Source organism: Neolamprologus brichardi, chromosome 16 (assembly GCF_056152115.1).
Source record: "Neolamprologus brichardi isolate AB-2024 chromosome 16, ASM5615211v1, whole genome shotgun sequence".
Lineage (NCBI taxonomy): Eukaryota > Metazoa > Chordata > Actinopteri > Cichliformes > Cichlidae > Neolamprologus > Neolamprologus brichardi.
The window spans coordinates 2,994,960-3,009,683 of record NC_142119.1 but is presented as its reverse complement, the minus strand read 5'-3'; the positions used below and the strand labels follow the sequence as shown (position 1 = coordinate 3,009,683).

The window sequence follows — 14,724 nt, the reverse complement described above, 5'->3', positions numbered from 1 at the left end:
TCCCCTTTCTGCAGCCTTAATGCTAGGAAATCTGATTCCCTCGTCACTGCTCTGCTCCACTCCCACCTCCACCACCACTCCTTACCCTCCCTGTCCTCTCCACCGCCCTGCCCCTCCTGACCAGTCTTCCTTCCTTTCCTGCCACTCCCTCACGCTGCCGTCCACAGACCTCTCTTCTCAGAGTCACTTTCCTCAGTCCCTCTGTCCTTCTCTCGCACTGTGGATGCTCGGATAGCCTAACAGGTCTCTGTATCAGCACTGATAACTGGCAACACAATAGTGGGAACAAGGTCACACGTGGAAAGAAGCCAAATCGTAAAACAATGAGAAAAACACGCCGTGTGTTCTCTGTAGATATAATCGCAGAATGTGGATCTCTTTTCCTGATAAAACAATGACTCTGGCTAAGTCTGGTCATAATTACAATTACAAGAGACTGAGCAAAGACTGATAAAGTCCAATGCCATATATGTTGGCAGTATGCCACAATGCAGAGGCTTGATTTCCCGCTATAATACAGAGTAGAACCCAAACGGCAACACATAAATAGAAAACACCACTTTCCCCGTTCCTGACCAGTGTTGGTCAAGTTCCTTGGAAATAGTAATTAATTACTAATTACTGATTACTTCTCAAAGAAAGTAATCCCATTACTTTACTGATTACTTATTTTCAAAAGTAATTAGTTACTTATTATTTAGTTGCTTTTTAAAAACATGATGCACAACCTGAATACATTATAAAGAACTTTCCATTTTTTCTGCATAATCCATCATATAAAATTGAATCAAATGAAAAAGTCTATTTTTAAAACGTGTTATATTAGTTTTAATCTTTTAACTTTTGGCACATTGCAACAAGCAAAAATTAAATTATATGCAACATCCTCTGATCGGAAGAAATTTGTTTAACATTAAAACCTATTTTCTGCATATTCCAGCATGGCAGGGATAGCTCAGTAGGTAGAGTGGTGGCCCCATGATCGGAAGGTTGGAGGTTCGATTCCCCTGAACAGCTACCCTGAGGTACCCCTGAGCAAGGTACCGTCCCTACACACTGCTCCCCGGGCGCCCAATGGCTGCCCACTGCTTCACTGAGTGAATGGGTTAAATGCAGAGAGGAATTTCCCCACGTGGATCAATAAAGTACACTTTCTTCATATACAATTTAATATTTTTTGTGTTCACACTCACTCTTTCAAATAGGTGCAAGTAAAACACAGCAAAAAATAAATAAAATCAAAGATTTAACAGCACTAAGTCCTGTTGCTCTTAAATCTATTTTCACCTGATTAGCAGGAGTGGGGCTGGTGGAGGTTTGCCCGGTGCCGCAGCGGTCATGTCAGTGGGGGGATCCGGGGGTTTCTCTGTGAATTTCACATTTCCACGACAGAGTGCTTGGCGCTTGCTCAGATTTGAAGTTTAATTTTTTGCTGTAGTGAGAAGTTTTCTTCCCACGCAGACTGTACAGTGAACGCTAAGGTTTTTGTCACTTTTTATGGAATCAAACTCAAAGTAATGTCAGTACGTCCAAGCCTTAACCTCTGCATGGTCGTACTCTCTCCTGCACTCCATATTATCCATTGTTGATCTACACACGTCTGTTGCTACCACAGATATCTCACACATGTACGTCATCGTCATGAGACACTCTCACAAACAAAATCGTGGTTTAGTAACGCAGTAACGCAGCATGCTTATGAGAAAGTAACAGTAATCGAATTACTTTTTTGCAACAGTAATACCTTACGTTACTCGTTACTTGAAAAAGTAATCGGATTACAGTAATGCTTAACGCGCTACTTCTTATCTCTGTTCCTGACGCAGTCCAGCTGATGTACCCGTTGCACCCTGCTGCACACTTATGACTGTAGCTACTTTACCTCATGAACAGTAAACAGAGAAAATCACAGAGTGCATACTTAGGAACATCTCCCCGCGGGACCGGATACGCTCTGAAATGGAGACCAGGTGATGCAGGCTGCCCATCTCAGTCGTCGAGGTTAATGGAACCTGTGGGGGCAACGATCTGATAATGTACCGGTAAAAGGAAATGAAAGCTCATTAGTGAAGTATGCAGGGCTGTTAGATGGAGCTCATCACTCAAGGGAATTCAGGTGAGTCATAAAGGGACAGAAAAAGAAACAAACTTCAAAACTTTGACTCCAGTCAAATGTGGAAACAACAGCAACAACCAAACTTCTGGTCATCTAAGCTACACATTTTGGCACTGATACTCAAACTGATCATTTATTAACATTTATTTGCAAGATAACTTTAGTATATTTAATAAAGCCATGCAAATCTTTACCATCTTATTATGAATATTTATCAAGTTACAGGCCCTCAAAGTGTGTGGGAGTTGGCTCTTTTTAATTCGCCTCAGTTTTTCAGCAATTTGTAGCCTTATTCTTACTTATAGGAGATGTCCAGATGACAGGAGGACACAGGACAAATCAAGCTAGAAGATGAGCGTTGCATGCAAATTCATCGAAGGAGACCTATCACAGCTGCCCATGCCACATGGTGCTATGACCCTCGAATGTTTACCGTGCATACACTTTTTGAAGTTTTCTCCAGTGAATTATCAGAAACCGGGTCAGACATCCAGGGTAGCAATGCTAGTTTCTGCTCTTTTACTTCATACATATTAAACTGGTGCAGTTTACTGAAAGGTTTAATGGATTTAAACCTCCCACGCACACGTCCAAACCATCTCAGACTATCTTTACTACCTCTGCTCCTTGCACCGTCACATTTCCATTGGTCTCCCTGTCGTTCACACATGTATTCTGTCTAGCTTCTATTAGACTTTCATTCCTCTTCTCTCCACACCTCCACCTTTCCAGGCTCTCTTCAAATTGCTTTCCATTCTTAGTGCAGATCACAGTGTTTTCTGCAAACCTAACAGTCCACGGAGGCTCCTGGCTGAACTCACCTGTCAGACTGCCCATCACCACTGTAAACAAGAAAAGGCTCAGAACAGATCACTGATATAATCCCTTGAAGCTAAGTCAGTCCTGCTGCACACCTCACACTCCTCATACTTCTCTGCCACTTCCTCATGCAGGACCTCAGTTCCTCTCCTGGTACTTCTCCATCAACACTCTCAAAGCAAACATCACAGCTTTAGCGCTTTCTCAGCTGATGGTCACTTCTCTTTGCTGACCGTACAAATCAAATAAATAATAAAGAATTATTTTATTTCAGCATCAGAGACAGGGGTTTAGCACAGAACTCTGGCTCTTTAACAAAAACAGCCTCAGTGGAGATCCCTTCTTTTCTTGATCTCCTACCCAGTAATTTAATACATCTACAATAACTCTGCAGAGTTTGATGCTAACTGCAAAAATAATTGAATTTGAATCTCAATTTCAAATTTGGATTCTCAAAGGTAAATGTACATGACTGGCTAAAACAGAAAATGTGTGCTTATACAATAGAACACAAAGCAAAAGCAAACCAAGCAAACTCCTTGAATCACTACCTGATGATGTGTCTGCGTGGAAAAAGTCACAGGTGCCCCCCGCGCAGCTTAAGTTTCCTGGAGGCAGAGTCTGGATGACTTAAAAAAAATTTTTAAAAAATTAAATTTGACACACAGAAGGTGAGGAGCTTCTCATTCGAAACAACTGATAGCGAGCCGGTCCGGTGAGTCGGCGCATCCATCCAGTGCACAATGACACACTGAAATCACCAATGTAAATGCGGTGACTAAGGAAGGCTTCGGAAACGAGGTGAACACACTGGACAAAAGATATGTTATTCCCGCACTTCTTTAACTTACGTGGAAAAACCTATGCTGCATGCAAAACATCAGAGGGAAATAAAAGAGATCTCAATAGTGTTCTGCCATGATACTCAGTCATAGGGCTGATAGCAGTTCAGTATGCAGTCCACTCTGTTGCGTTACTTGTAAATTTATTTTAAAAGAAATATACCTCAAACATGTGCTATGAAAGATGTCTGAATCTTTGTGTTGATAATCATGTCAGTTTTATAGCAAAAAGTGCTTTTCAATCAGGCGCATTTCCTTCCTTCTCTCCAAAAAAAGCCAGTTTCAATATACACGAAAAGCTGAAAGGCGTGTTTTGCTATATTAACGGATTGTTGGGTAAAGTAAAACTCAGTGAATTGTAAATTATTGATGATTCGTCTCATAAGTCATGACACTGCTTTTACCTCCATAAACTGCCTTTATAAGAGGAAATTATTGGTATTGGCAATACTCGTCCTGTAAAAAAAAAAATTTCATATTGCATTGATACAAAAATTTTAAGTATTGCACAGCACTACCATTAGTTTTTTTTTTTTGTTTTTTTTTTACCCATTAGCTCAGAATAGTAAAAAAATACTTCAGTAGGGGACTGAAGTATACATTAGTGAAAAGGATGATTCGGCGTTTTCTGCTTTGGTCTTACCTGATTGCAGAAACTGTTTCTCTACTGTGCCAGAAACAATCCTCATGTGTTATGTAACATATTTATACATCGTCACCCATAAACCAGCTCCGGGTTAAAACACTGAACTGCTGTTACTGCTATTATTACATTTAATCTAAAGTTGCAAAACCAGTGAGTGCTCAGATGTGCTCGTCTCCATCTAGTGGTCACTTTTATTTACTGCAAACACATTCATTCATTCCAACTTCAGTTAGAGGAAAGTTCTGGAGAAAATCACAAGCAGTATTTCTTTGATTCGTTTTAATTTACAATTTAGACTCAAATTACACCGATGATTTAGATTCAGAAAAAGACAAGGTGGCTGCAGAATAACCCTGACACCTTCACTGTAGCTGAAATAGACAGGTACTTCTATTGCTTTTCTACTCTCAGCACTTTCTTACTACCAATTTTGTTCACTCAGTCCTACAAGGGTTTTTAACCCAACATTCACACAAGGATGGAGCAACTCAGGTATCTTGCCCAAGGGTACTCTGGAGTAGCTAGGTATCAAACCAGTGACCTTCCAGTTAGTAGATAAGCTGCTTTATTTATGTAAGAGCCAACGCAGAGGCAAGATTTAGGATAAACAGACACTACAATAAAAATAACTTTTTGAAAGCAGTCGACTCTCAGTCTTGTAGACATCACTGACTCATCAGGCAAGATGCAATAAAATGTTCAAAACTAAAAATGGTAAAACTGAGCATATTTGCTCTGTAACTGCTAATTTTACTTTAGCTCTCCAAGTTCACAAAATCATTTGTTACTTTAAATTTTTTCTAAAATCTAGTTTTTATTTTAGCTAAGCAAACTGTTTTTGTCCCCACGTGTTTTAGTTTTTAAGCTTAGGTGATTCTAGTTGACTAAAACTAAACTATGAGGAGTTTCTTTAAAAACACCTGATACAGTCAAGCTGAATGTTGGCTTAACTTTATGAAGAAGACACTAAACTAAGTAACTTGTTCTAGGTGGTGTATTTATTTTGAAGGCTACAGGTCCAGCTCAGGCTTCAGAATGCTCCAAATTCTGTTTCACAGTTTTCATCTATTCATTGATCTATGTGAAGTTATAGAGAGGGTGTATCACTAATATGGTCATCTCAGGCTGTTGAAATCTTCTGGTTGTGAGGGAAAAGTTGACCTAAAAAAGAAGGGGCTAGAATTTCTTGTTTCAGACAGGGGATAAACCCAGTATGAGATAAATATGGATTATTTTGAACTGAATAATAAAATCTAAGGATGAAGACATGCAGGTAGAAGTAAACAGAATAGCTCCTATTTAATATGCCTTTATGTAGATGAAACCTGATAGCTCTGTGACGATAGCACTCCTAAACAAAGGTATCCAATACAGCTGATTATTACTCTTCAGTGCCTGAAGAGTAACATCTGTGAAATTCTGATATGTCCTGAAAGAATTCCTAATTTCTCGGCTTATACTTTTATGGCAAAGTACCTGAGAGCCTCATTGTACTCGTCAACTTCAGAAACTCGACGAAGCAATTAAGAGCTGTGAGACGGAGTAGATGGAGGGCAAACATTTTAATAAGATTAAGAACCAGAAATATCAAGTACTACAAGCTATGGCCAAACAAAGTAGGACTCGCTGCCTCAATTATAGCCAAAAAAACAAAAACAAATCAAATAATCCCTCAAAGTATGAAGAGAGTGGCTACATGAGTGTAAGTTCATCACAAAGACACTGTGGAGCTCCCTCAGTAAACACTTAATCTCACAACAATAATCTGTCTCATTTCTACATAAAGGACATAATATTCACTCACACATTCTCTCACACAAAAACACACACACACACACACACACACACACACACACAAAGAGTACAATGAGAAATGCCTGCTGTTCTGATTGGTTACAAATGATTCACAAAGGAAATCATGCACCTGAAGAGCTTGATTCTGTTCTTCCTCAGCACAAAAATGTCTGACACCCGTTACAAAACCAGAGTGTACCGGTAAACAGCGAGCCATGGGCTCCTACCCTCACAAAGTAAGACACATTTGAAAAATACATTTGCAACATCTTTGTGACTAGAAACACAATTTGCATCACCGTGTGTGAGATGAGAGCAAAGAAAGAAAGAAAGGTAAACTCAACCAAAAGCCTCACTGATGCCTGGGCCCGCCCAGGTCGACGCAGGCCGAAAATACATCATTAAATATTCACATAAGTTAGTAATGCGTATGGCATCCTGTCATGTACAGACATATCATCTTTAAACCAGAGGGATGCACCACAAAGCAAACTGAACGCAGCCAGGCCTCCTGTCAGAGATAACAGGTGTCATGAAGGTGAGATGTGTTTATCCCGACAGATCACACTGAGCAGTGAAGACTTTACGATAATTACTACAGCCAAACATCAGGCCGGAAAGAAAGTTTCTTACAAAGATGGGACTCAATACAAAAGTTCTGAATCTCTGCCCATAAAAAAAAAAAAAATGAAACCATTCCCTTTGACATTGCCTCCTCATGCAAGCTGATTTTTGATCGCTCCATGGAAGTCCCGACTCCTCACACCGTTTCTGTATCATGTCCTGAATCCCTCCCAGTTCGCCTGAATCGCAGCTTTTTCCACTTTCATTTCAGTTTGCGTCTGTGCAGGTATGTGCTGTTGCCATCTTAGCTTTATGACACCAGGAGGATGGGCTGGATCTGACCAACTCCTGTAGCACTGGCTTGTCATTCACATAACTATAGCCTCTGACCCTGATGGGGAGCTTAATTAAAAAAAACAAACAAAAAACTGCATGTTTTAAATATTTAAAAATAGAAAGTGTAGTAAGTGGATGAATTAGGGGGAGGGAAGGGTAATTATTCCAAAAATTTCCACAAAATCTGGCTTCTTTATGCAGCCAGATTACTCGACCATTAAAAGACTGCAGATATAAGGCACTAATGCACTGGCTTCATGTTTCAGACATGGAAGCAATGGTCATCTCTTCTGTACAGCTTCGGCTAATTTGCTTTCTGCCACACACGCTTTAGGATGTCTGACTTCAGGAGGTAAAAAGTGCTCTACAAAACCCAATGCATGGGCACAGGGTAAGAAATGTTACATATAGATTTCACTGCTTTAGATGCATGTTGTTTGTCTCGTGTAGTTGTAGTTGAGCAAAAAGCTAGGCTATGCAGGTAAACAATGTAAGGCAACTAGTCAGAACTGCTTGCAACTGAACCAAAACTTGTAGGGGTTTTCCCCCGCACCTTCATTCCCATTGTGGCACTTCCTCAACAAAACATATTGTGACTCACAAATGCTTGGATGAAGAGCCAAGATTCAGCGAATTTACATTTCTTCATTTCCGAGTAAAGCGAGCAACGCAACTGCTCTGACCAAGACGTTAAATTACCTCTCCAAATCTGAGGAATTTTGAGACTAATAAAAACTAGGGATGCCTTTTCAGATTCAAACACCTTTCAAAATCAGTCTGCAGGAACCCTGTTCTAGTTGCCCCCTTCACTCATTGTCAACTTTTCCAAACAACTTTGCGTGATCTTTTCCTTCCTTTCTACCACCGCCATGAGAGTTCTACCTTAAAACCCATCTTTCATTTCAGCAGGTTTGTGAAGTCATTATTCCACAGCCACAGTATTTCTTGCAGTGGATCGGATATTTTATATGGGAATAAAAATAATGATGGGCAGAATCTCTGAATCATTGGTGAACCACTGGTCAACTGCAGGTACTGCCTTCCAATGCGGGTTACGTCGTTGTTTCTAAGTTGGGGCCAGTAGGGGTTCAGTTTCGCGCACACACAATGAGCCCTCACAGCAAAATCTACTAAAGTTTAAACTTGCTCAGAGAGCAAATTTCAAGTCAGCCATGACGACGAAGCTCAAATCCAGGGAGCGATCTAAAACTAGCCATAGTGGTGTCCAAGGAAACGATTTTGAAGGAGAGATCAGCAAACGTTAAAGATGTTAAGAATTTTGATTAACATGGGCAGAGCTGTGGAGCTTTGCGATCACACACTGCTCAGTGTTTTCTCTTTGCTGCAGTTTATTCCTAACACAACTCAGGAAGTGCATTCAGGCCTGACCATGTCCCATAACAAAGGATGAAAATCACTTGAGTTTTTGGCCATTTCAAAGTGAAAGTAAGTTTACTGACTGAATATTAGACAAATCAGTGTTCTACTCTGCTTTACATCAGCAGGAAATTATGAACAAACATAAAAGCACGTTTTCTGCATTGCCAGCCTAATGCATTAAATCCCTGTTGCTGTAACAGTTTGTTCAACTAAAACTGCACAGCTTCTTTGGGGGCATTACAAACACACGGCTCAACAGGTTTTGCATATAGCTGAACATCTGTACTGCTCATTAACAGATAATTTTACACAAAAACTTTGAATGTAGCCTCCGCCCAGAGCTGAGTCACCTGGTTTAAAAAAAAACAAAAAAAACAGAGCTACCTTCATGACGCTGAAAACTCTTTAGGCTCAACGTACCTCGTTTCGTAGTGCACCCCTCTGGTGTTACTATACGACAACAGCGGCCGTTACACAAACTGTATGACTTGGTACACACATCGGCGGTACAGACTACACAGGAATTAGCTTCAGTTGCTGAGAGGCGCAGCATTTACAATTATTAATACTTGTTGATGCCAAGAATTCTGACTCCATGCAGCTGTGGCAGTTTGGGGATCAGGACACTCAGAAGCGAGGCAGTGTTGATGACAAAGTGTGTTGTGTTGTATTTTGTATAGAAACTTGCCAGGAAGTATCTGTAAAGGTGGGGGAAAAGACAGTGTGTTAGAAATACATTGCAGCATTTTGGTTTCAATCAAATAAAATTAGATAAATAAATACAATGCCTCCAAAAGTGAGTCACTTTCCACAGACAAAGTTTAAAAAAAAAAAAAAAGTAAGTATCTGTGAATAGTTTCCTGTCTTTCACACTATCATAACAACTATACAGTACAGAACTATGTCACCAGCATAAAAACGGACATCATAGTTGGTCAATGTGAATGAGACTGGACCCAATACTGAACCCTGTGGAACTCCCCTAATCACATAAAATTATAGGTTAAGGGACATAAAGTCCTGAAATCATTTATAGGATAAAAATAAAAAATAAAAGACACACATATCCTCTGCTCAGACCCAGTAATGCTTAGATGTTTTTATTTTCAGGGACATAGTCTCTTTGACTCACATGTGGAAGCTGAGATGTGCAGCCAGGCTTCACCTCAGCCAATTGAAGTCACTGAGCTGTACCTCTCCACAGAGTTTGTGCCTTCCAGATACTTGTGTGTTAATTATCTGTTAATTAATACAGTTTTCTGTGTAGTTACTAGGATGTGAAGTCTACCACCAATGGCTAATGGTTTACTATTGTACAACCATAGAAACTAAAAGGTTTTTTGTGGCACGCTGTAAACATCTCATTTCTGCTGTAGAGCATTTTAACATGGGAGTCTGTGTCACTGTTGGAGCCAGGCTCAAACGGGCATTCATGGAATCAAAGTTTTTGGTAGTTCCATGTTACTAGTATCATTCTCTCACACATGGTAATGTCTACAGAACTATCAGGGTTGAAGGTACATGTCTAAAGACAACAGGTTCAGACGGAATCATTGGTATATAATACATACAGAATAATTGGGGAGATGGTGAAGAACTTTCTAGATGAGGTGAACTGCACGCCATAGTCGAGCTGCTCCCAGTGAGTAAGAAGTCTGGCTTTTCCTTGGTCAGGGGTCTCAAAAGGGGTGCCTTTGACTGCATGCATGAAGACATACATTCCCTGTGGAGTGGAAACTGCGGTCAATAGTTTACTGACAGACTAGCCAAAAAGAAATGTGATGTCCTCTTATCATCAACTACGAGGGCAATCTCAAAAGTAAGGTCTCCTATAGAAATACAAGCCATTTATTTTCCATAATATTTACATCATTTTAAAGCTTGAAGACTTATTTATTTTTCCTACATAATCACCATTTCGGTCTATGCAGTTTTACAATGCCCATGTCGATCTCCTGGCAAACCTTTGTTGGAACTTCATCACCCACCCACCCTACAGTCTGGACTTCAGACCCAGTGACTACCACCTGTTCCCAAAGTTGAAAGAACATTTGTCCAGTAGGCAATTCTGCAGCGGCCGTGAGCGGGTATGACATGGACATTGTAAAACTGCCACAGCGTCTACAACAATGCATCGACCGAAATGGTGATTATGTAGAAAAATAAGTCTTCAAGCTTTAAAATGATGCGAATATTATGGAAAATAAATGGTTGTTTGTATTTCCCAAAAAATAAATACCTTACTTTTGGGATTCCCCTCGTAAGTTAGCCATCTTGGGAGGTTCTAATTACATGTCTGTGTCCAAAACACTGGAGCTTTAGATGGAAAAAGCTGCAATACAGAGGGAAATGTAATGAAACTGAAGCGCTGACATACGGCCAAGAAATAATCACCACACTGATGGTGTATTGTGGTGGAAAACAATAGGCTATAGTTGACCTCAGCTGCTACTGTTAATAGCCTTCCTTATTGGCTGTGATACACAATCCTTGAGCTCAAACTGTTCGATGACGTCACCCACATCAACTCTCTTCATTTGAGGCCAGCCATGCAACAATGAAAGCTCACTCTTGTCAGACTTTGAGGCATGGGGAAATTATCATAATAGGTCAGTCATCAGGCTGTCACAAGGAAAACCGCCTTAAGACAAAACAGGATTCCTGAATCAAACTGATAAGCGTTAGAAATCAGAATTAACACAACTTTCTTGAAATAATATAGAATTTAATGCTTTTCTTGCCAAACACAGAAAATTACTTTTTAATTATTTATTTTAACTATGGACTGTTGGTTAGAACAAAACAAGGATTTTGAAGACCTCACTTTGATCTGTTAAATTTAAAATTTTTAACTTTGTTGTTTATTAACCCTCTAATAAAAGAAAATGTATTCAAATTAAATTTTGGAGGCGAATACTTTTTCAGTCTTTTGACCAATACGGCTTTTTCAGGACCAATACAGATCCTTGGTAAGCTTGGAGACAAATAAACAAAATCACCATCTGACCCCACCATCCCACTTATGTAAAAATAATCAAAAAGACAACGTGATATATTTTGACACCACTAGAATCTTAAAAAACATAGCAAGATAAATAGACATACTGTACAGTAAAATATCAGTACATGGTCCTGCTCAGAGGAGGCCTTCAGTAGGTGACCACAGCTGCATTATTTGACCATTTTTCTGTGACATGTGACCATTACTAATCAGTTTAGAGAAATCGGATATTATCAAAGATGTAGGGCTCTGTTCCATCTTAAAAAAAAACAAAACAAAACAAAGGAAAAGCATCACTGTCAGTATTTTACCTGAGTAACTGGGTAAAAACAAACAAATGCAAATAAATTTTAGAGACTTTAATATCCAGTGAAGTGGACTTTTCAGGGAAACTGCGAGAGATGGTTTGCATTAATATTTATAAGATATAAGAGAAACTTTAGCGGTGGATGAATTCTACTTTGAGCACATGCTGGTTTTCCTGTTGCTGTGGGGACGTCGCTAATGGAAATAAAAGTTAATCCATGAGATCCTTGTGTCTTTGGACAGATTTGGAATCAGAGCTGCTGCTGAAACAGGTTAACAAAGGCGTGTCACATGTGAGTGAGTGTTGGCAAACCTAAAATAAACTACTGCTCAACCCACCAGGTCAGTCTGGGCTGTAACTCAGAGCATTTCCTGCAAGACATTTGGAGCGTGAACAGACTGAAAATCATGACCAAACCACTGCAGTTTAGCTGGCTTGTCCAGCGCCTGTGTGAAATACAGCAACTGGAAGTCAGAGATGTCATATTTCAGTTTATGCACTGCAATTCAAAGCTTCACAGCATTCTTTATTCCCCCACAATCATATTTTTTGTTGCTCCTTTTGGCACCATCTAAACAGCCTTTCTCTATGTAGAAAAAACCCTGAACAGCCTGGCTTGTTTCTGAAGCTCGGATAGCAGCACTGACACAGCATGAGAGAAAACTGAACTTACTAAGTTGTGAATGACATTTGTTAGAGTCCACACCACGGGCACGCTGAAGAAGGGTATGCTCAGGAGCACGATGTGAAGCACACCAACACCAAGTGCGTAGGTCAGCCAAATCCCTCGACTGTTCATCACTCGGGTGTTTGGGTTCACCTCGCTGTGAGCCACACCCACATTCATCCTGGTCTGTGGACAGAAAGACATTCACAAAACAACTTTTCACTTCTGTTATACATCATTATAAAAAAAAAAAAAAAGCTGTTCTACCTGTTTTGTGTTAAAACACCTGGAGGTTGAATGTTTAAATGGAATTCAAAGAGCTGAGCATCGAGGTGGAGAGAAACTGATTGCAGGGATATAGGGTTGGAGGTGTATTTATAGATAAAAGCACCATAATCCAGCATCACTAATCCACCTCTTATTGAGCATGTTCACCCCATGTCTAAATGGGTACCTCTGATGTGTTTTGCTAAAAAATAAAAATTAAAAAAAATAAATCCAACTTTTTAAAATGAGAGTTTCCTCACACTTAACTCTTCCGTGAAACTCACAGTAATCTATTGTGTTTAGTCTCATTTACATTCAAGACTAATTTTAAGTTCTTAAACAACAGTGAAGGTTTGTTGCAGTTCAGTGGCAGAAACTTTTAATCTGACTGCATTTTAACATGGACAAAAAGAAAAAACAAAAACTCCACAAAAACAATCAAATTCAATATGATGGTTAACTATGATCAACACTCAGCCCCTTTAATAGATACACCAGTCAAAACACTCATTAAGACGAATATCGATAAATTAGCCAGAAATGCATTTAGACATATTTTTTTTAAAAATGTCCACAAAACCATTTCTAGTGTTTACAGAAGACGTTCCAAAAATGAAAAAAAAAAAAGACTCCAGAGAAAATATCTGGTTGATATGGTTAAAATATCTGCTTCGAGCTGACAACAGCAACTTAAAAACAACACTAACTCAAATAATTATCACAGTTATCCACGAGAGCATCTCTGATTACAAAAAATGTCCAATCTTTAAAAAGGTAACACCGAATGTATCTAATAAAGTGGCTGATAATTAGATAATCACAGTAACGGCATGTACCGGGTTTAGCTCTGAAAAAACAAGCTGACTGTAACTGTATGAATTTTATCTCAATATGGTGCAGCTGTTATTTTGAAAATCAAATTATACTATCAAAGTATGTCTGTAGTACTTGGTATGATAACAATAACGGAGGTGGGGGGCCTTATGTAACCGGTTAAACTTTGGCCTCTGACACACTTTCTAAAGGACAGATCAGAGCTCAAGTTGTTATTAAAACAGCTAGCAGAGTCCAGTAAGTGCATCGTTATTTTAACGGACAAATGACATATATACAGCACTGAGTGCGGCGGTTAATGACTCAAATTTTAATATTAGTCTCAAAGAGTGTTCACTGTGGTCATTAACTGCTGCTCTTGTCAGCAGACATGCAGATGGTATTACAGAAAGACCCAGAAAAAAAAAAGTCACCGTCTGCTTAACTTTTGTGTAACAGCACACCACACTAGCCTTAAAATCACCCAGGACGCACCAAGTTAACTTATGTTCACTGCACTTGTTATGAAACTGGTGTAAACCCGGTATTTAGCAGCAACCCAGCCCTCACAAATAGTTGTATAAACACGGAACGCCTCCCTTGATTGTTTTTTTTTCCAGGATATAGCCGGACCCGAATAACCACTCTTCATAAACCAAGTTGAATTCAATTTAATACAAAAAGGAAAAGAAACCTCCCACAATCCCAGAGTGTGAGACTTACAGCTAGTAGCAAGCAGTGAAGGTATTTGCACGAACAAACTGCTGCAAGAGAAACGCTTTTTCCTCCTGTTGTGCTCAGCTCCCAGACAGTGCAGACGGCACGACGTAGACGGACACCACCGGAAGTAGACGCGGATTTAGGGAGTTTTTATCCGGGGTATTTTCAACTCCACAGTTTGACTTGGAAGGCCGTTTCCCCGCCCCCTAACGGTTCACATCGATACGCCAATCGATACGCCAATGAACATTTTAAAAAACAGAATACATGTTATTTATTTAATGTTTAAATACATTTATTTAAATGTATTTAAATTAATAAATTATGCACACAGGATGTCACATCAAGCAAGTAACATTAATTTAATTTAATATGGGGTGGCATGGTGTGTGATGGTTAACACTGTTGCCTAACACCAAGAAGGTCTTTCTGTGGAGTTTGTATGTTAGCCC

The 14,724-nt window shown here is 39.6% G+C and overlaps 1 protein-coding gene across 1 annotated transcript; it reads right to left on the bottom strand.

The window, feature by feature from the left end:
* Window positions 1-5,966: 5,966 nt before the first annotated feature.
* ormdl1 (ORMDL sphingolipid biosynthesis regulator 1) lies at window positions 5,967-14,423 on the bottom strand. Its single transcript, XM_006807629.3, has 4 exons — window positions 14,276-14,423; window positions 12,479-12,658; window positions 10,069-10,220; window positions 5,967-9,195 (listed from the first exon to the last, which is right to left on the bottom strand). The coding sequence occupies exons 2-4, from the start codon at window positions 12,650-12,652 to the stop codon at window positions 9,060-9,062; spliced, it is 462 nt and encodes a 153-aa protein (XP_006807692.1). The 5' UTR covers window positions 12,653-12,658; window positions 14,276-14,423; the 3' UTR covers window positions 5,967-9,059.
* Window positions 14,424-14,724: the final 301 nt, after the last annotated feature.